This window comes from Sarcophilus harrisii, chromosome 4, assembly GCF_902635505.1.
Source record: "Sarcophilus harrisii chromosome 4, mSarHar1.11, whole genome shotgun sequence".
NCBI lineage: Eukaryota > Metazoa > Chordata > Mammalia > Dasyuromorphia > Dasyuridae > Sarcophilus > Sarcophilus harrisii.
The window spans coordinates 371879017-371901127 of NC_045429.1; the positions used below are offsets into that span (position 1 = coordinate 371879017).

Sequence of the window (22111 nt, forward strand, 5' to 3'; positions counted from 1 at the left end):
TTTAGTGAGTTACTAGTACTGTTAGCTATTATTAATAACCATTTAAATTATAAAATTAATGGATTACATTAATAATTCATTGGTATTACCAAAAATGCAAACAATAAAACTGGGTAAACACATTTTAATAGTCAAACGAGAACAAATCAAAGAGTTTAAAGCTAGAAAAAAGTTGAGCAACTATTTTAAATGAGGGAAAAAAGGCAACAGGAAGGAAAAAAAAAACATTGGAAAAAAATAATAACAGCATATAAACAGTAGTTTGGGTATACAATATCTGCATAACTTTCTTTTTCTTTGAAGTAACTTGTAATAATTGCATTACTTTGTCCCTTTTCTTCTTTTTACCACTGTTTATAGCAACAGATTGAAGTCACAGAATATTAGAGCTATTAGAACTGTGATTCTGGGAACTCCCAGATAGAGCATCAAAGCTCAATGAGATTGTAAGAGATCGCATCTCTCCCCTATCTTATGTCTGAGACTCTTATGATGGCCAGGGAACTAAAGTGCCTGCTGTTAGGTCATACTGTTCAATCAATACAGATATGACTAGAAAATGAATTTTCCGATTACCAATCCATTTGTGGTTGTTTAGTCAATTTCAGTTGTATCCTGTGTCTCTGTGACTTCATTTGGAGTTTTCTTGGCAAATTTACTACAGTGGTTAGTCATTGCCTTCTCCAGCTTATTTTAAGAGGAGGAAATTGAAGCAAACAGGATTAATGACTTGCTGAGAATTGCTGCACTACTAGCAACTTCTATCAAAGATTAAATGGAGGAAATTATTGCTCAACTCCTTCCCACAAATACCTGGAAACTGGCTGCCAAAGAATTAAAGTCATTAAAGGTTTTGATCATATCCCTTTTCCAACGAAAACCTTTCAATGACTCTGTTATAAGAACAAGTTTAAACTTTATTCTACAAGTTAAGACTTTTTAACAATTTTGCCCAATCTATTTTGCTATTTCCAGATTTATCCTCTGATATTCCCTTTTTCAATTATCTCATATGATCATCACAACTATGTGAGGTAAGTACTGTTATTCTCCCCTTTTATAGTTGAGAAAACTAAAGTAAACAGAGGTTAAATAACTTGCCCAGATCACATAGCTCTAATTAGCTTTGGCCAGATTTGAACTCAGATCATTCTGACTACAGGCCCAGCACTTTGGGCACTGTGTTTCCTTGCTACCCTACATTTATAATGAATGTAGCATTTTAAGTAGCAAAATGCTTTATAGATATCCTCAATAATCCTGTGAGGTGTTAGTATCCCCCATTTTATGGATGAGGAAACAGAAACTTTGTTAAATGAGTTCCTTGGGATCATGGAGATAGTAAAATCCAAATCTGTTTTTGAAATAAGATTATTAAGATGCAATTGTAAGTTGTAAGAGATTTTAACATAAACTGATGTCTAGCTAAGGTATTCTCCAATTCTAGAACCTCAGTACCTCTAACTGAATTTTTAAAAATTAAGCACCTATTGTGTACAAGTAAATATAGTAGGTGCTGGGGTTCAAGGACAGAAATCAGAAAGAGGGATACAATATCTACACAGACAAGGTAATACAAATATACAAAGTAATTTGGAAGAAACCTAAGGTTATTGACATCTAAAGTTCAGAAAAGATTTTGTGTAGGACAACAGGGCAATTGAATTGGACCCTGAAAGGATTTTAAAAGTGGAAGTGAGGAGAAGGGCCTGTGCAAAGGGAAGGAAAGGGATATTATATGTGGTACTAACAAGGGCAGTCTGGCTTGAACAGAGCATATGAGAAGTAGTAATATGAAATTAACCTAAAAGTTAAGTTGGAGCTAGTTTTGAAGGGCTTTAAATGTCAAATTAATAAATTTATATTTTATTCTTAGTGAAAAGAGTGAAACCACTGTAGCTTCTTAAGCAGATGGAAGTGATACGGTCAGATATATTTTAGGAACATGAATTGGGGAGTTGACTAGAAGATTAACTATAAAAAAAGAAGACTGGCCAGGAAGACCAACTAGGGAATTATTTTAACAGCCTAGTTGAGAGGTGATAATGGTCCTGATCTAGAATGGAGGTCAGGTGAATGAAGGGAAGGAGACAGATGTTGGAAAGTTAGAAGTGACAAGATTTGATGACTGATTGCAGTGGAAAAGGATAGAGATTAGGGTCAAGGATTATTAAATGTTAACTGGATGAGCAATGATGATGATATCTTCAACTTTAATACAGAAACTACAAGGAGGGGAGGGGTTAGAAGGGAGGAAGATGATGAATTCTGTTTTTGGGTATTTTGAGCTTGAGATGAATATGGAATATACAGGGAGAAATGTCCAATATTTGTGATGCAAGGAAGAGCTCAGGAGAGAGATGAGGATTGGATATGGGAGTTATCTTTAAAGGGTAATGATTAAGCTCATGGCAGCTGATAAAATCAACAAGATAGAAAGAAGTAAGGGGAAGGAAGAGAAACAAGGAGAAAGGGAGGAAGAGGGAACCAAAGTAAACCTTCCACTTATGCCCAAAAACCTTTATTGATTTTTATTGATTTTTTTTTTTACTGCCTATTGATTAGGACTTTATGATATAGCTCCAACAAAGCTTTTTAAGGCTCAATTCATACTAGCCTCTGTGCAGGTTTAGAATATCCTTTCCCAACTCCATCTCTTGACATTCTTTCTAAGATACCCCAAAAACTATTTTTTCCACGAAGTTTTTCCTCCTGCTGTAATTAAAAGTGATCGCTTCTTTTTGAATCTTTTGGCCTAATCTTTTAAACCTTTCTTAGGTCCTTAACTATTTTTAACATATTACAGTTATATGTTCATATATAGGAATATATAGGGTGTGGGTGGTTGGGAAAGGGGAAAAAAAGAAAGCCAGAGAGAGGCAGAAAGAGCTATATGTCACAGAGCTAAGATGCTATAGTTTTTCACTTTTATATCTCAACTGCCCAGTAGTATCTTATTAATAGCAGTCATTTAATAAATGTTTAACTGAAACTAAACTTTTCTGTCATAAATGCTTTTCCTATTCTTCCTGCCCATCTAAATCATACCCAATTTAGATAATCATTTCTATGTAGGTAATTCTCAAATCTATTTGTCCAGCTCTAAAGTTTATCCTTATCTCTAGTCTCACATTTCCAGCAGCCCAGTAGACAACTCAAAACAGATGTTCACACACTCTTTAATTTAATGTCCAAGATAGAACTTACTATCTTTCCCCCCATTTCCCCTTTACCCAAACTTCTATATTGCTGTCCAGTGCACAACTACCCTCTCGGTCATTCAGTCTCATAACCTAAGTATCATCCTTGATTCCACATTCTCTCTCACCTACTATATTCAATCAGTTGCACAGCCCTGTATATTTTATTTTTATTATATATCTTATATATGCCTCCTTTGACACTGGCATCACAATGGTACAAGCTGTCTTCACCATATAGCTAAACTAATGTAATAGCCTATTGGTTCATCTCCCTAATCATAAATCTCTAGCCTCACTCTAGCCCATCCTCCCCTCAGCTGTCAAACTGTTCTTTCTCAAGCACAAGTCTGACAAAGTCAAACTGTCCCTTCCCTCATGCAATAAGCTCCAGTGGCTCCCTATTACCTATAGGAACAAATATAAAATTTCCTATTTGGCCATTAAAGCCCCTTATAACCTGGCTCCTCCCTACTTTTGCAGTCTTATTACACAATTTTTTCCCATATATAGTCTGAATCAATGACAATGGATTGACTCTGGTATTCCTCATCCAAGTCACTATCTCCTTACTTGGCATTTTCATGGTCTGTCACACAAGCCTAGAACTCTTATCTCCTCATCATTACCTCATGGCTTCCCTTGCTTCCTTCAAGTTTCAGTTAAGTGCCATCTTCTGCAAGAAGCTTTTCCAAGTTCTTAATCTTAGTGCTTCTCTCTTGAGATTATCTTCAATTTATGTCAACTGTATCTTGTTTTTGTTACATAGTTATTTACACACTGACTCCTCCAATAGACTATGACTTAAGAAGAAGGACTGTTTTGGGGAGTTTTCTTTGAATTACTAATGTTTAACATACTGCCTGACACATAATAAATTAATAAAATGCCTGCTGACCTGATCCACTTCCTCTAAGAAACCTTCTTATGACAATTTCAGTTAAAAATTATATAATCTTTTCAATTTATATAGTATTTATGTGAAGACTTCTATTGCTGGTTATCCATCTGTGTGTTTATATCTTATCTCACCAATTAGAATGTAAGTTCCTTTAATGTAGAGACCAATTATAACGCTTCTTCATTGCATATAAATTATTCAATAATAAATTAAATTATTAAATGTGTATATTTAAATTAGTGGTAGGGGCTACAGTTAGTATGCACCAAATATTAATTAACAAGAGAAAGACCATATAAATAATTTTAAATATTTGCCTATAATTCAAAATTAGTGCCAGCATACAAGGGTCATAATTCTGACTAAATCAAGTAGAAGGAGAGTTATTTTAATTTTAACTCTGGTAACCTTAGTTTCTTGTTGTCTAGGACTTTGATTGCATTGATTAGGGTGAAGTTCTGATACACACAACTCCTTTCCATTAGCAGCAACTCTTCTGAAACATAAAGAGTTGACTAGATAACTTAGAAGTTAACTGATTTAACAAGTCACAAGCTAATATATGTTGAGTAGCAGAATTTTAATCTAGAACTTCAAGGTCAGCTATTTTGTCTCACTTGGTAAGTTTTAAGGATAAGAAAATTTATCATTTCAAAGAGAGCAATAAATGAAATTTCACTCTTACATCATTGAAGACAATCTTTTACTTTATTGTACTAAAAAAAAGTATATAAGTCAATCATCCTTAAGCCAACATTGGCAGATTTTAAACAATTTGGTTTAAATAAAACCCATCCTTGAAAGAAAGATTTTTTTTTTTTAACTGAGGCAATTAGGGTTAAGTGACTTGCCCGGGGTCACATTAAAAATGTTGTGTCTTGAGGCCAGATTTGAATTCGTTCTCCTGACTTCAAGGCTGGTGCTCTATCTACTGTGTAGCCTAGCTGCCCCGAAAGAAAGAATTTTAAATTAATTTCAAAGTTAAATATTCTCCAAACTTAAAGCCTGGGTTCTTGCTTTCATGTTTAGGGTATCTGAAAAAAACCAGAAACAAAAAAAATGTTTTTTGCCTTAACTGTTTTAATGTGTCACAAGAGATATGCTTGAAATGTGAAAAGGTCATTTATTAACAATATGGCATATCTTACAATTGTCTGTGTCTCTGCTGTCTCTCTTGTAGAGAAGATTATTCTTGATTCAACTCTTTCTAAACAGTTCATATTTCACCACAGATATACCAAACAGCAAATTTTAGCTAATAGTTTCAAGCACTCTTTCAAGATTCTGACTATGAATACAAACAAAACAAAATTATTACATCAGAGAATAACTTCCCCCATTGATAGAATTTCTATGTGATAGGGATATACACAAAGGAAGGTAACAAAAGGAATAAGCAAGTGGGTGAGAGAGGAGGAAGACAGAGGTAAAGGATATTTGATTTCACTGGCATTCAAATTCCTTTCACCAGAGAAGACTGGCAACTCATCTGATTAATTTATAATTTAGACTCTTTGAGAGTTGCTTGGAGAAAGAGAGATTAAAAGATTTGCCCAGAATCATAGAATTAATATGTGTCAATCACAACTTTAACCTTCTTGATTGCAAAGCTGCTTCTTTAGCCATTATGCCCTGTTGCCTTTTTTACATTTTTAAATCTTTAAGAATGTTATTAATAACCATTGATTTAAACAATGTATCCTGGTGTCATGTTGCTTAGAACATTCCACAACATCTACTATGTTCAAACAAAGCACTTTGCTATTATACTCACAAAGGAGCCTTAATTTATATAGGTCTTTATACAAAAATTCAACAGTTAGGTCAATTTATAAACTCTGAAATCTTACTAGAGTACTCAAAGTAAAATCACAAATCTTATAAACTGAAGAAAAGAAATATTTGCTATTTATACTTTGTATAAAGAACCTAACAACTTTATCAGGCAAAAAATGGACACAAATTAAAATGATAGCAACAAATAGCAGTATTAAAGTTACTTTCTAGAAATTAGGAAAAAAACCAGCCAATTAACTTGGAAATATATAATTATTATATAATCACAAAAACCATAATCAATTAAAAAATCCAACCTTACACTAATCAATCTATGATTTTTATATTCAGATTAGAAAACTACAATTTTTAGGTATGACAGAATCTCACATGTACATGACGTCTCATTCTGTAATCTCTAACTAATATTTCCTTGTTCAAGTTAACAACACAACACCTTCAGTGAAACTCAGTATTACGAGGAAAGGAGATCCATAATTTCTTATTTTACAATGTTCGTACTTCAAATAGATGCTATCAAAGAAACATCAACCACTTGTACCTTCACAGAAGAGGTCCATATTTCTGATTGTCATCTCTTTCTATATATATATTTATAAACACTATCCTAGGCCCCCAAAATAGGGGAAGAAATTGAAAAATGGCTGGAGAGCTAATGAGATTTGTTACAGTCATCACTAGATATGATTAGGAAAAGGAATGGCAAAAATCACAAAATGATAACCTGTTTCACTTTATATTCTAGTTACTACTGCATAGAAGCAAATGATTTTTTTCCCCTAACAATATATGATCAAAACCTATTTTGTTGAATCCTGAAATGTTTCTATATGATGTTGAAAGAGCCATCTACCCAATGTTCCATTTTATTTTTCAATAAAAACCATGCTTTAAAAAAAATTTAACTGATTATTAAAAATGTCCTATCATCTTCTCAGTGATGAATTACAATAAAAGGCTATCTTGTTGAATTTTGTCCTAACTTAAAATCTTAAAAATACTCCAACCTTCTCCATATAAAGGAATAAATTGTACATTTATTTCCATTACCTTAGCATGTTCCAAATCACATTTGAGAAGAATAAAATTTCTAAGCTGAAAAATTGTTATATTAACCTTTTAACTGCTATTCAAAACTTTGAATATTATGATTCATTACTTAATGAATCAATATTTAAATAGCAAATATTACAAATTATACCATGTAAAGGTTAGAGAGCCCTCTAACTCCTCTTATCTTCTTCATTAAATTAAGGACCAAGATACAGGGGAGACACAATTTTTTATTATAATTTAACCACTAGTGAAAATTTAGGATGGGGGTTGAGAAGAGAAAGAATGAAATGCTTGAGAACTGACATGAGTGATTAGATAATACCTACCTATGGCTATCTTGTATATGATATTTAGCAATTTTTATTTCTGGTAGTTCAATTTAATCTTCCTGGTTAAACCCAGTATTTTATGGTTGGCATGACAGAGAAGCTAGTTACATTTAATTGTCTTTATAAAGTCCACTGTTTAAAATGATTAATTATTAAAAATTGGTCAATGTATTGTTACAACATCTATCAGCTCTCAAGGAAGACTTTCAGAAACCAGCCTTTCATTTCTGTCTGAAAGACAGAATGCTGTCTTTCAATTTAGACAGCATTAGGACAAATAGTGTCTAAATATCTGATTTATATACAGTGTTGAACTGAGAAACTATTATTTCAATATCATCTGAAACATCCTATGATTCTGTACAACTAATGCCATTCTGTTAAATCTGTGAATTGACGTAGGCACTTTAAATTCCGGAAATCTTCTTAGTTTGTAATGAGCAGAATGAATCCCAGACAATATTCTTGAGGTTTTCCTTAGCACTGGAGTTGCTATGGTATCCCAAACATCAGGATGGATTGAAATTATAATTTTCACAGAAAGAAAACAGTAAGTGGATTAGGCAGTGCCTCTAATCCTTTCCACTTCTGGAACATGACTGAAAAAACCTGCTTTTAAGAAGTCGAGAATTTTAGATGAGGTCTTCCTGACAACACTGCCATTAGCCAGAACCATACTCTACAAGGAAATGAAAGAATGACAATTCTCTTTGAAGTACCTTAGAAAGGTATTCCTAACAATTTCTATCTATATTACTAAGATGACAATATTTATATTACTGGCTATATTTATGTTCTAAATACAATAATGAACATTCCAAGAGGAGTCCATTGGTTAAGCAGACAACTAAAGTGTCGGATCCCAAAATCTACTGTCTATTTAAGTTTCATAAAGGTTGTATTTGGAAAAAGGTTGGCTATATAAGCCCAAGAGACTACTGGTTCAAGATAAGAATTGTAGCATAAACCAAGACTGAACTTCCCAGGTCAGTGGCAGCTGAAAAGTGCCATCCAACTATTTCTTTGAGTAGAGTTGAATTCTTTCAGTTATGATGTTTGCCAGTGTAGGAGATGGTCCAAAGAAACTTCTGTTGCTGCTGAAATGAAGTTATAATGCAAGGCCTGTTGATGAGGAGATAACTGGAGAACAAGGGCCTTCTTGAAGAAGGTAAAGTTTTCAGAATCTCATCCCTGACTACTGAACAAATGAAATAAAGATGACTTAAGAAGATTACGAAGAAGATAATGCAGCAATGCAGTTGAATATGCAAAAAAAGCAGATGACCTGATAACTGGCTTGGAGATATTGAGAAGTTCAAAAGTCTTTACCTTTTCAAAATTATCTTCTATCACTGTACCAATAAATGTTGTTTTTCTTAAGTTACAGATGTTACCATAAAAATTGTCAAGACTTAATTATTTTTCTTTATGCTATAATCTAAGGTGGAGTATTAAAAACATTAAGAACTCTATAGAAAGTCACTAAATGTGGAATTTACATGCTAAAAATCTAAATATTTTTGATATGGTACAATGACCTTAATAGAATATTAACAAGTCTGTAATTCAACAATCAATTCGTTTTTAAAATAGAAAAGTATTTTAGAAGTATTTTTAGGTAGTAATCACTAGCTAAAACTCAAGTTACCTCACATTCCATCCGCAGTAATGCACCAAGTAAAGGACCTCTCCACCTTCGACATCAGAATCTTTAATACTAGCTTCATACATTTTCTGATTTTTCCCTCGTCCATACCGCACTTGAACTTTCATGCCTGGTGGATAGCATTCAAACTCCTCTTGCTCATTGTTGTCATCGTCGTCATCTTCCTCTTCCTCCTCCTCCTCCTCCTCCTCCTCCTCCTCCTCTTCTGCTTCTTCCTCATCTTCATCTTCCTCCTTATTCGTTTCATCTCTTGAAAGGTTTAAAAAATTGCAGAGTTAATAAAAGACACTTGATAAGTTTTTCAGTTCCAACCCACATATACTGATAAATATTGTGGATGCGATTGTTCCTGGGAACAGCGGGTTCCAAGTGCATGAATTTTTCTGATTTTCAAATTAATATTATCACTAAAAATGGTAGCGAGAAGCTTTGACAGAAAGCGAAGAGGCAAAAATGGCTTCTTTTAAAGAAATTTCCATCAACAGCTAGAAGAACTGAAGTGGTGGTGTATACAAAAGAACTAGTGAGATTGACTGTAACAAATTTTATCTTTTTCAAATGTTTACATATTTTGTTTAACATTCATTAGACTCCACAGTCATTTTTTTTTGTTACATATTTCCCTTTCTCACTTAGATATTTCTTGGTTTAGGATAAAGCAAACCTATAATCAAAGCTTTCACTGACAATTCTTCTAAGATCTTTTAACCTTAAAACTTCTGCTTTGGTTGTAGTCAAATATGTTAACCAACAATGTATTTTTTGATCTTATGCAAGCAAACAATTACTAATTTCACTAATTCCTCTATGTACTGTCTTACATTTAATTTCTGGTTTATCTATGCCCACTTTGATGTAAATTACGCTTTTATAGAATCTACCAAACTTAAAATTCCAACAAAACACATACATTGAAGATTAATTCCAAAAGTCACTCCTTAAAAATGAAACAGCTATATACAAACATAAAATCAGTTTGAATATTTTCAGCAATGTACTGTTTTTTCAAAAATATTCCTAGCTTTTACAGAAATATCTCTACAAATCACCACATAAAAAACATATAGAAAATACCTACATTAGCATAAAATATCACTACTATACTTATTTCAGAATTAACAGGAAGTAAATTCAATATGAATTTAAAACTACACTAAATACTTCATTTTTTAGTCTTCTTTATAACAATACTACACTTAAAACAACTCATTTCTCTCAAAGAGAAACACTTTCAAAAGACAAATAAAAGCCTAAATAGGAAAATCAACAACACATCTATTCCAGACATCCTTATAGATACTGTGAATAAAATATTCTTCTGACAAACACTACTCTAGAGATAATTTCAATCTTACTGCATTATAGATAATACTTAACAATTAATCTATGGCTGTGTACATCGTGCACCATGTATGGAACACAGAGATATGAACAAAATGGATAGAATTTTTTTGGTTCCTTTCCATTTCCATCCATTTTCTAAAGAAATTCTTAAATCAACAGGATTTATCAGTCTTAGTAATTCAATGTTCACAAAGCACCATTCTCAATTCTGTTATAAAATACAGCCTAAGTTTCACAGCTATTTTTTTCTTTCACAAAGTCATTCACCAAATACTATGTAAGTCATAAAACAACAACGACAGCAAATTGAGTTTTTTCTCTCTTTTTAAATAAAAAAAAGTACCCAGGACCTTCCAGTGACAGTATTTATAACAAAAAATTATTAAAGTAGTTTTATTTCACACATTAGGATTAGGATACTCAATGACATTTCTTAATGTAAAAAGTTAAAATCAGAAAAAGTATGACTTCCATGAATACTAGCTAAAATACAAAAGTGTGCTTTAGAGTACACTTTGTTACTATACATAGAAAACTCAGTGAAATCATATAAAGTCCTAAGTACAAAACAGATTTTTTTTCCCATTTATTATCATTCGAAGTGAAATACAAACCATTTTGTACACTGCCCACCATTTGATTAGGAAATCAAAACATAGGAAGGAGTACTTGAAGTGGCTAAAATACTCAAGAAAATGGCAGCAGAAATAATGGTGGGGAGGCACAATAATTACTGACTTAAGATTATATGCATGGAGAACAAAATAACAATCCTAAGGTTTCTTGTATTGTTGAAACCATTTGATTGGAATGCTAAGATTATACAGCTGTACTTCACTGATGACAAAGTATATCTGGTACAAAAACAAGTTTAATCTTTGAGCAACAAATATCCTGTTACTAGATCTCAGCACCATTAAATTAAAAAAGGAGGGTATATAGTGCTAAGTCCAAATTCTTCTTAACAAAAACAGCAAATTAGATCTTACATACTACTGAGCATACTTGAGGTATTCCACAAATGTTAACATGAATAATAACAACAATAAAACAAAAACCATAATGATGTTTAGGAAGCAGACTGGGAAAAACTCTTACTGGTTGTGAAACAACTATTAATATTCTATATTAGTCAAGCAAGTCAATCAAAATGAAACATGAGATCCATTTAACGTCAGATAGAGATACAGACCGAATGAATTTCATTCAAATAACTCATGGAAGTGAACAAAAGCAAACATGACAATTAAATTATTGGAAACCAGCCAAATTTATGATTTCACTGCTGTATCCAACAATGCAGTGGGAAAAATCAAAAGCTAGAGAAATAAGAAGTTGAAAAAAGACCAGATGCCCCAAAAGACAATGTTTTCAAATATAAAATGAATTGCAATAAGTAGGTTAAAATAACAGATACATATATATATATACACATATGTATATACATACATATATGTGATATATGTTGATACATACATATATTGAGTAACACTGACCTATATTGAGATACATTTCAATGTCATTTGATATAATACATATGTATATGCATATTCATTTCAGTTTATTTTCTTTAAAAGTGCCACATTTTGGGTCAAGAGAAACACAAAATACTCCAACAGATCTTTCCCAAATCTGAACCCAAACTCTTAATGTTTTTCACTTCTTAGAGAAAGAATAGATAGAAAACTAGAGTTAGTAGCCAATTCCATAGGCAACAAAAGTTTAGAGAGAAAAAAAAAACAAAAACTAAAACTCAATAATGCTTTAAAATTTTGTTTTTAGATAACTTATCAGTAATATTCATTAATATAAAATTAGTGAATTCTTTATATTATATATGTCTATAATATATTATATATAAATGATGTGTAATCGTTTTCAAATTTTATAATTAGCTTTCTTTAAAAGTAAGAAAAAGAAATCAGCAACATATTTAGTTTTAGGGTAAAACAGCAAGAATACATATTGGAAAGCAAGAATAATAAGAAATTGAAATGGCTACAAGGACAAAAATCTATGAAATTTTTTTAAGGAAATCCTAAACATATATATGTCCCAATGGAAAACTTCAACTACATTCTTTTTCTGCTACTTTATCCCATCATTTCCCTCATCTTGTGTCTTTTCATGTTGGAATTTTGGCTCAGTCTCTCATGTACAGAGACTGGAACTGAGATCTTAGAAACAGAAGAGTCCAAGGCAGACAGTTTGGACACTTTGTGGGCAAAACACTGACTTGAAGGCCTTTACATACTAACAGGAATTCCTAGATTATGCTAAAAAACAAGAACAAAAACAAAAACCCACCATCTTTTGGAATAGACATTATTGCCCATTACCTCATCAGCATTTTAATAAAGAATTAGGATTTTGTATCTTCATTGTTGGATTATGGTTTCAGAATTCAAGATATCTAATTCCTCTCATTAATTTTAATCCAATAAATAAAAATTTGGGCCACAACACATAATCTACAGACATCTAGTTTCCAATAAACAATGGGATTGTATCTATCACTATCTAGCAAGATGTAGTCAATAAACACATTAAGCAATAAGAAACAATTTCATCTTTGTAAAGTTTCTCATATTTCTGAGCCAAGAACAAGAGAAATAAATCAGAACATTTCCTATTTCCTTGCCATACAATGACATTTGGGAAATGTAGACCATGCAACATTTCTAACAATATGAATCCAAATCAGGCAATCATTCTGTATTTGCTCTTATTTCTCTCTTTTGGACAAACTAAAATACATTAACAACTTGGAAAAATGAATCCAACCATTTATTTACATAAAACTAACTTAGCTTTTCAAAATTATGTTTTACCAAAAACAAATGTCTTACCCAGATTTTGCTTTTTCGTCTTCTGCCTCTACCTTTGTGTTGAGCATTTCATCTACCTTAATTGTCTCATCTTCTTTAACTTCTAGATTTTCATTCTCTTCTGTTTTTTTATTGTTAAGTTCTTTTTCCTGATCAGACTGTGTATGTGTAGGTTCTGACAAATTCTTTTTATTACCCTAGGAAAATATTAGAGAGACTAAGCCAAAGTTTAAAAAACTAACATATATATATATTTATATCCATGGTCTCTGAGAATAAACCCAGAAGAATGTATATTCCTTATGAGTGGGGAATAGTGGTCCTATTTATCTTCATAATCTTAGAGCAAAGCTCATAGTTGGGGATTAATAAATGCTTGCTCAATTGGAATTAATCTATAATTACTAGAACCTATAATTGCTAGCAACATAAAAGCTTTTAGTATTATTAATTTATTACTTAACTTCATAAATACAAAAAAAAAAATGTGAAAATAAAGCCAAGGAAAGAAGTGAGATAAGGCAAATCATATTTTTATCAAAATGTCATATGTGCATGGCCTGCATTTTATGCCAAGAAAGGCAATTCTGGGTAAATACAGCATGTAGGCTTTTTGTCTACATTTTTTGGGGGAAAATTGTTACATAGCAGTATATAGACATACTATTGATGTTTAAACAACATTTAAATTATCCATTAAAAATATTTTAATAGAGTTTGACATTAGTTCTTACTCTATTAACATACCAAGAAGTCATTACTTTAAAAATAAAAAGGTAAAATTCTGAAACTCAAAAAAACTTCAAACCAAACTAGGCAAAAATAATTAACTACAACTTTTTGTGATACAAAATATAGTTAAAATACATAAAATTAAAGAGCATATTGGTGAGGAAGCATCAAATCACAGTAATGGAAGGTCTATTTTGTACTGTGGAAACTTTCTACAGTTTCTCATTAAGGATTTTAACTCAAAGAATCTACTAACAAGTACAGCACAGATAGAATCTAGTTTACCAGACAAGGTTTGATATTTTCTTTTCTTTCAATTTCATCTTCAGCAGGTTTCTCTTCTTGTAATATATTATCTCCCTCCTCTTTAACCTCTGCTTTTATCTCTGACTCAGGTTCTTCCTTGTTTTTTGTTTCTTTTGCATTTTCACATTCCTTACAAGGCTTGTTAACCATCTTCTCTGGCAATGCCATTTGAAATTCAATGTTGGCTGATCTACAATATTCTTCAAAGCCATACAAATATCTGTAAATAGTAAAACAAATTATTATTGATAAAAAGACTCAATCTCTTGTTATGCAGATTCATGTCACGAATACAATGGTAGATGGCTTATGAAAAGTCATTCAACTCTCAATCTGTGATTCTTAAACTGGTGAAAACTGGATATAAAAATATGTCTACTCATTTAATTCTTAAAGTACAAAAATACAGCTTCATAGCAGCTAAGTGACACAATGGAGAGAGTACTAACATGAGAGACAGCCAGGGAAAATGTAGTCAGGAGACAGAGGGCCTTGTGTGAGTTATGTGAAAGATAATAAGTGACCAATGGAGCAGTAATGAACTGAACCAGCTATGCCCAGAAAAAGAACTCTGGGAGATGACTAAAAACCATTACATTGAATTCCCAATCCCTATATTTATGCCCACCTGCATTTTTGATTTCCTTCACAAACTAATTGTACAATATTTCAGTGTCTGATTCTTTTTGTACAGCAAAATAACGTTTTGGTCATGTATACTTATTGTGTATCTAATTTATATTTTAATATATTAAACATCTACTGGTCATCCTGCCATCTAGGGGAGGGGGTGGGGGGGTAAGAGGTAAAAAATTGGAACAAGAGGTTTGGCAATTGTTAATGCTGTAAAGTTACCCATGCATATATCCTGTAAATAAAAGGCTATTAAATAAAAAAAAAAAAAAAAAAAAAAGATAATAAGTGAGGAAGGACTGGAAAGGTACGAAGGAGTCATGCAATAAAGATAGTTAAAATTTAAATGGAAGATTTTATATTTGAACTTGGAAGTAATTTAAAGCTAATGAATGAGTAAAAAGGGTAATATGGTTAAATCTGGGCTTCAAGAAGATTGTGATAGTTGAACAGAAGTGATACTGGAGTGGGAAAAGAGACTTGAGGCACAGACACTAACTAATAGGTTAGGAATGAAGTGATTAAGATGTTGTGAAGGTACAAAGGAAAAGACTGGACAATTCAGTAAATACATGTGGTGAGAGCACATAGTCAGGGCTAATATCCCAAACAAATTGAAAACCTTAGTGACTAGAAAGATAGCAGTGTTCTCAAATAGTAACACAGAAGTCTGGAAGACGGGTGGGTTTAAAGGGAAAGAAGTGAGGAGATCTAAGAAGCAGATCACATCTATATTGGTCTACTTAAATTTTGTATGATTCACTATTCCACCAAAAAACAATTAGTAAGTTTAGGTTGTTCTCTTACTTCTTGATCCCTCTCTAGAGGAAAAAGTACACCACCAGAGGATCAACTTTCCAAGGTGATATGTTGAGGTAGGAGGAAGTAGGGTGAAAGTGAGGGAGTTTTTCCACTGGTACCTGCAAAGTTATTGCTATGGGCATTGCCTGGATACTGGCATGGTTATAACTGCCCTTATGGGCCTATACCCAGCAGAAAAAGGAAGGTTGGAAGCTACTGCAGTACAGGAAAGAAATTGAGGGAATTGAGGGAATAATAGTGGTTGTACTAGAGGTAAAGCCCACAACACTTCCTCTTCTATTTTCCTACTCTCTGATAAGTTGATCACATTCCCATGAGATCAAGACAAAGTCCCCTTTTGGGAGACCACTGCTTTTAACACTTACTTTTTGTAAGCACATTTAACATTGTATCCTGCAGCTGAATTTAAAACAGGAATTCCAAGATCTTGATAGACTTGCTTCCATACAGCTCCACTTTCAATCTATAATGAAAATATAAAATAAAAACTTGCATCAATGAATTAGAAAAGCACAAATTTTAAAAGAAAGTATATTTTTCCACAAAAGAAATAAAATTAAGAATTGGAAGTGATTTTCAAAAAAAATTACTTGATAAAATTCATTTCTAACTAAAAAGACAAAATTTTACTATCATTCTCTTCTAGAAACTACCATTCAAGTAAGATATTTTAAATTTAAAAGAAAAAAATAAATAAATCTAAAAATTAATAAATTAAGCATTAAAATTTGTCATACTTAAAAAAATCAGATCTGCTCAATTGAACTCACCAGACATACATTTAAACAAAGTATTTAAAAGATATGATTGGTTTTCATATCAAACTGAAGGTAATTTCTAAGGTTATGAAATTTACTCAGAAACTTATGTTAGTAAATTTGAAAGACTGAATGAAAAAATAGTACAACCTTGAATTCTTAATAAAACCACAAATATGGTACATAATAGTGATACTCTGAATGTAAAAAAGTAACCATTCTTCTTTTTTTCTTATTCATAACTTCTCAGTCCTTTAAAGTTTTGCCATACTTCACTATTATTTTTAATACTTACATTATCAAATCCTCCAAGTTTGTGTACAAGTCTAAATAACTTAAAGAGATTCAAATTTCGGTATCCGAGTACAGGTCTTTTATTAATAGGTGTGCCTATTAGCAAAACAAAAATTATTTTAGAGACTTTTTTTCAACCACAAAAATTTAAATTTTTGTGAAGTTGCAATTGTTAATAGAAAAAAATTAATAAACTCTTTTCAAATCATACTCTAGAAGGTACATAGGCAATATAGTAAATCAAATTAACATTCTTCCTAAACCAATGCATTTGCCATTAATTAATTCTATTTCTACTTTAAGCACTTTACATTAGTAAAAACTAGTTAAATTTCTAACACAGCCAAAAAAATTCAAATTTGAGTATGATTAAAAATAGAATTTCTGATACCATGCATTGCACACAAGTGATACAATGTTCTTGATCAAGATATTTCTGAGAAGACAAAGTGCAAAAAGTGCTAGAACTGGGAATCAAAGAGCTACTGGTCAAAACTTGCTTCTAATACTGGATAATCTTGGGCAAGTCATAACTTTAGTCTTATCTCTAAGTAAAATGAGGAGGCTAAAATAGATGACTTCTAAAATCTCTTTTATTTCAACTGATTCTATGACCCGTTAGATCCTACATGAGTACAAAACTTCAGAGAATGTCTTATTTTTTATATGTAATACTGAAAAAATATCATAGATGAGTCTGTACTGTACAAAGTCAGGTACAAAGAAAAATCTTTTAATAATTAAGTATGGAGAAATTACACAATATCTATTTCAATTCACATTTCACTGTGATCTATGTTTCAAAAGAGTTTTCAGGGATCTTTATTAACAGTTATTTATTTTCTCAGAGACCTGATATCTGGAGGAATAGCAGAAGTAGGTAAAAATGAGTAGTGACAGGACAGCTGATGGGCAAGAATACAAAGAGTGGTAGAAAAGAACAACATAAAACAGCAACCATATCCTTTATCAAATTATCACTCAAAAGTGTTTCACTTTTATGATCACTATAAAATTCCTTTATTTGATCAAAACTTCCTACTCATCCAAACCACTTCCCAGGGATCACCAAGAGGAATTTGAGAGAAAACAACAACATAGAACTAAACTGGTTCACCAAGGATGGGGAAAGCCATTGACGGGAAGACTGACTGGGTAACTGAGATTTGGAGGGAATGAAGGACATATTGAAGACAAAGAACCACCAATGCCCCTCTTTCTACTGTCTTCTCAGATTAGTATGTGGTTTACCTGTATTTGTATCCCCAGAGTTTAGCACAGACCTTGTCACACATTAAAGCTTAACAAATGCTCTCTGACTTGAGCTATTTATCTACCCAAATCATTCCATTTCCCTATGCCTCTTCCTAAAATCATTCTTCCTTCTCAGTGTGAATTCCATCCCTTCCATACCTCATATTAATAAAGTCACTAAAATTTGAGACATCTCTAATCTCAGCTGATCCTTTTACATCTTCCACTTTGATTCCACTTTTGATTCACTATCACACTTAAAAGAGAGACAATCTAAGGCTCTTACTATACCCACTTTTCCTATCCAATGAGCACAGGACTTCATTTAATACAAAAGGAAATGGTGAAGGAAATGGCAAACCACTGCAATATATTTGCCAATTTCAAATGGAGTCATGAAGAATTGGGTGACTAAAAAAACAAAACAAGGGGCCATTTGCTGTGAGTGATTTCTGCATTTCAAAATGCCTTTATTCTAGTCTGATGAAGAAATGAAGAATTTCTCTTTGGAAAGCCAATTCTATTACCTTTAAAATATATTTTTAGTTAACTTTGATTTCAGTCTCCAATGAAGTAAACATTTTCTCTCTGGAAGGCCAATCCCATTACTTTAAAAAAATATTTTTATTGAACTTTATTTTAAAATCGCCAACTTTTCTAAATGTATCCCACTAATCCGAGTGCCATTTATTAGGACAAAGAGAAAGAAAAAAAGCAGAATAAAAATAAACAACATATTCCCCCCCCCCAAAAAAAAGTTTGCTATTATATCAAGTATTCCACATCCATAATCCCCCACTTCCATCAACAATCAATAAAAATGTATTAAAGTGCATTATATGCCAGGCACTGTACTAAGCACTGGGGACACAAAAAGAGGCAAAAGACAGTATTCTGCCCTCATGGAGCTTACAATCTAATGGAGGAGGCAATATTCAAACAAATATACGCAAAGCAAGCTATTTACAGGATAAAAAGGGGGAAAAAAACTGAGAGAAAATACTGTATAACACAGATTAGGGAAGGTTTCCCATAGAAAGAAAGCCAGAAAGGTCAAAAGATGGAGAGAGAGAGAGAGACTTCTAGGCATGGGAACCAACCAGAAAAAATGCCCAGAGCTGAGAGATGAATTGTTTGCTTATTTAACAGGTTATTTAATGTGGATTGAAGAGAATGTCAGGGACTGATCACAAGAAGGCTAAAAAGTCATGAAGGGGTTAGTTTATAAAGATTTTTTTAAAATACCAAACAGATCATTTTATATTTGTTCCTGGAGAAAATAGGTTACTAGAATTTAACAGGTGTGAGAGAGTTGGAGCATTTACATGGTTTACATGTGCTTTAGGAAAATCATTTTACTAGTTAAAAGGAGAATAGATTGCAGTGGGCAAAGAGTTAAAGCAGGAAGATTCACTAGCAGGTTACTGCAGTAATTGAGGTGTGAAATAATAAGGGCTGCATTAGAGTTGTGGAAGTTTCAGAGGAGACAAGAGGATGTTATTTTGAGAGACGTTGCAAAGGTGAAGTCAGCAGGCCTGGTAACAACTTGGATACAAAGGCTGAAAGATTATGAGGAATCTAGAAAGAGTCCAATGTTTTGCGCCCAATGGACTGGGAGGTTAGTTTTGTCTTCTACATTTGTAAAGAAGGTAAGAGATGAGAAGGGGCTTAGGAGGAAAAACAAGTTCTGTTTTGGATATGTTAAGTTTAAGATATTTACTGGACATCTGTAGAGCAGCTGGTAGTTCACTGAATACAACTCTGCCCCTAGAGTTAAGAAAACCTGAGTTTAAATTCAGCTTCAGATACTTCCTAGCTGTGTGACTTTGACTGTACTACAAAAGGATCTGCTGAAGAAAGAAAAGAGAATCTACTCAGTATCTTTGCCAAGAAAACCCCATGGACAACTATGGTTTATGGGGTCCTACAGTCCATGAAATCACAAGAGTCAGACATGATTGACAACTGACCAGTTACAAAAAACGGACATCTTGAGATGAAAAAAAAAAAAAAAATCTGGAGATGCAAGCTTGGTGGTCAGCAAAGAGATGGGGCAGGAAAGGCAGATCTGAGAATCATCAGCATATAAATAAATGATAATTAAATTCATGAGAACTGGGTATCATCAAATGAAGTAATATATACAGAAAAAAGAGTTCAGATAGAACCCTATCTGATGCCTATAGTCATTAGGTGTGATCTGGGTGAGAATCCAGCAAATGACTGGTCAGATAGGAGGAATGTGTCTTGAAAAATTAGACAGAAGATAATATCAAGTTGATGTTGATGGTTATGAACAGTGTCAAAGGCTGCAGAGAGATTAAGAAGAATGAGGACTGAGAAAAGGCTGTTGGATTTGGTAACTAAGATTGTAATAATCTTGACAAGAACAATTTCAGTAGAATGAATGATAAATTGAATTTTAAGAGATTAAGAGAAAATCTCAAAGGCACCTATTTTAGCTAGTCTTTTCAAGGAGTTTATCTATAAAGAATAGAAAAGATACAAGATATTAGGAGAGGTGAAAGGATCAAGTGATGTTTTTTTCAGGATTAGAGAAACATGGGAATATTTATAGGCAGTAGAAAACAAGCCAACAGATGAAGGAAAGTTACTGAAAATAAGTTAAAGAGCGGAAATGACCAAAGGGGCAATCTGTTGGAGGACACGGGATGGAATAAGGTCACTTGAACATTTATAAAGAAATGGGAGAGGGGAAGAGTGCATTCCCACATCTCTTCGTTAGGATCAAAGTCATTAAAATTTCATAGCATTCATTAATTTACTTCAAAATTTTTCCCAGAAGCCTGCCCTCATAATCATTGCCTCCTAGAAAATTTTTCATTTTCTTATCAATTACACTTCATTGCTACTGTCTGCTTAACACACCCCAGTCTGTCCTTCCATTGAATTCACCATCTCTTTAAATTATCTCCCTATATCTCTCATTTGCCAATCTTAATTCCCAGAAAACTATCTAGTCTAATTACCTCCATTTTCTCCCTTTTTATTCCTCAATAACTAACAATCTGGCTTCTGACCTCATCACTTAAACCAAACTGCTCTTTCCAATGTTACTATCCTCTTAATTGTCAAATCCAATAGTCTTTTCTCAAACCTCATCCTTCTTGATTTCTCTATGGCATTTTATACTATTGACGACCCCTTCTGGATATTCATTTCTTTCTGTTTTTGTAACATTGCTCTCCTTGCTTCTCTCCTGTTATTTTGAGGCTGCTTCTTCCTTCTGTCTTTTTTTGCCATATAATTATCTATATTCCATCAGCTAACTGTGAGTACCTACCAAGGCTCTGTCCTGCCCCTATCTCTTCTCTCTATATGAACTTTTTGGGTGAACTCATCATATCTGGAAGTACAATCTCCTCATTTCCTTCCCTCTTCTTTTAAACACAGTTCAAATAGCATTTCTGTATCAAACCACTTTTGATTCCGATAGTGCTTTCCTTCCCAAACCACCTTTATATTTACATAAATAACTATTGTTTCCCCCATCACAATATAAGCTGCTTGTGAACTAGACTGTTTCATTCTTTATATCTGCCTCTCAGGAACATAGTAAGTACTCAATAAAGGCTTACTGATTAAGTGATATATCAAAACCTTATCTCATTCCTGAGCTCTAATTCTGAAAAACTCTCTGGATATTCTCTACCATTCCATAGAAGCCTCTTTACCCTGCTAGTTCACTCCATTTCAATTTTGCTCACAATGGCAGTACTCCTCACTCCTCTTCAATTCCTTCCTCTGATTGATGGGTTTCTCCCATAATCTTCATTTTAAGGCGAACCCATAGGTCAGGGTTAACAACAATCTGGACTTTCTCTACTATGTTCCCCTCATAGCCTACTACCACCTACTACTTCCATTTCTCAACTTTCTGTTTTGTGCTATGTTCCTCCTCCTCCTTAAAGGGAAAGGACTCTCTCCCTCTTTTTCGTCTTGCATTTTAATTTAAAGAGTTTAGAATCGTCCTTGCACATGGTAAAAGTCTAATGTTTGTCAACTTGTTGACCTGAATTATTATCAAAAACTTTGAACTAAATATTCTATATGAATCTTGAATTCAATGTGTCTTAAAAATTTTTTTTCCTTTCAAATAGATTATTTTCTTGTACTTATTACTGTAGAATATACTTTAAAAGAAAACATTCTTTAATTTAAGTTTATAAT

General features: G+C 32.7%; 1 protein-coding gene across 12 annotated transcripts in view; it reads right to left on the reverse strand.

Annotated features, from left to right (window-relative positions):
- The window catches only part of ARID4B (AT-rich interaction domain 4B), a 177875-nt gene that overhangs the window by 36062 nt on the left and 119702 nt on the right, over positions 1-22111 (reverse strand). For 10 of the 12 annotated variants that reach the window (XM_031966923.1, XM_031966933.1, XM_031966925.1 and 7 more), the window contains 5 exons: positions 16668-16762; positions 15980-16077; positions 14139-14379; positions 13143-13318; positions 8932-9198 (listed from right to left, as the gene is read on the reverse strand). In XM_031966923.1, coding sequence (XP_031822783.1) covers positions 8932-9198; positions 13143-13318; positions 14139-14379; positions 15980-16077; positions 16668-16762 — 877 coding nt within the window. The remainder of the gene's footprint in view (positions 1-8931; positions 9199-13142; positions 13319-14138; positions 14380-15979; positions 16078-16667; positions 16763-22111) is intronic. The other 2 variants (XM_031966927.1, XM_031966928.1) reach the window with 1 other exon arrangement.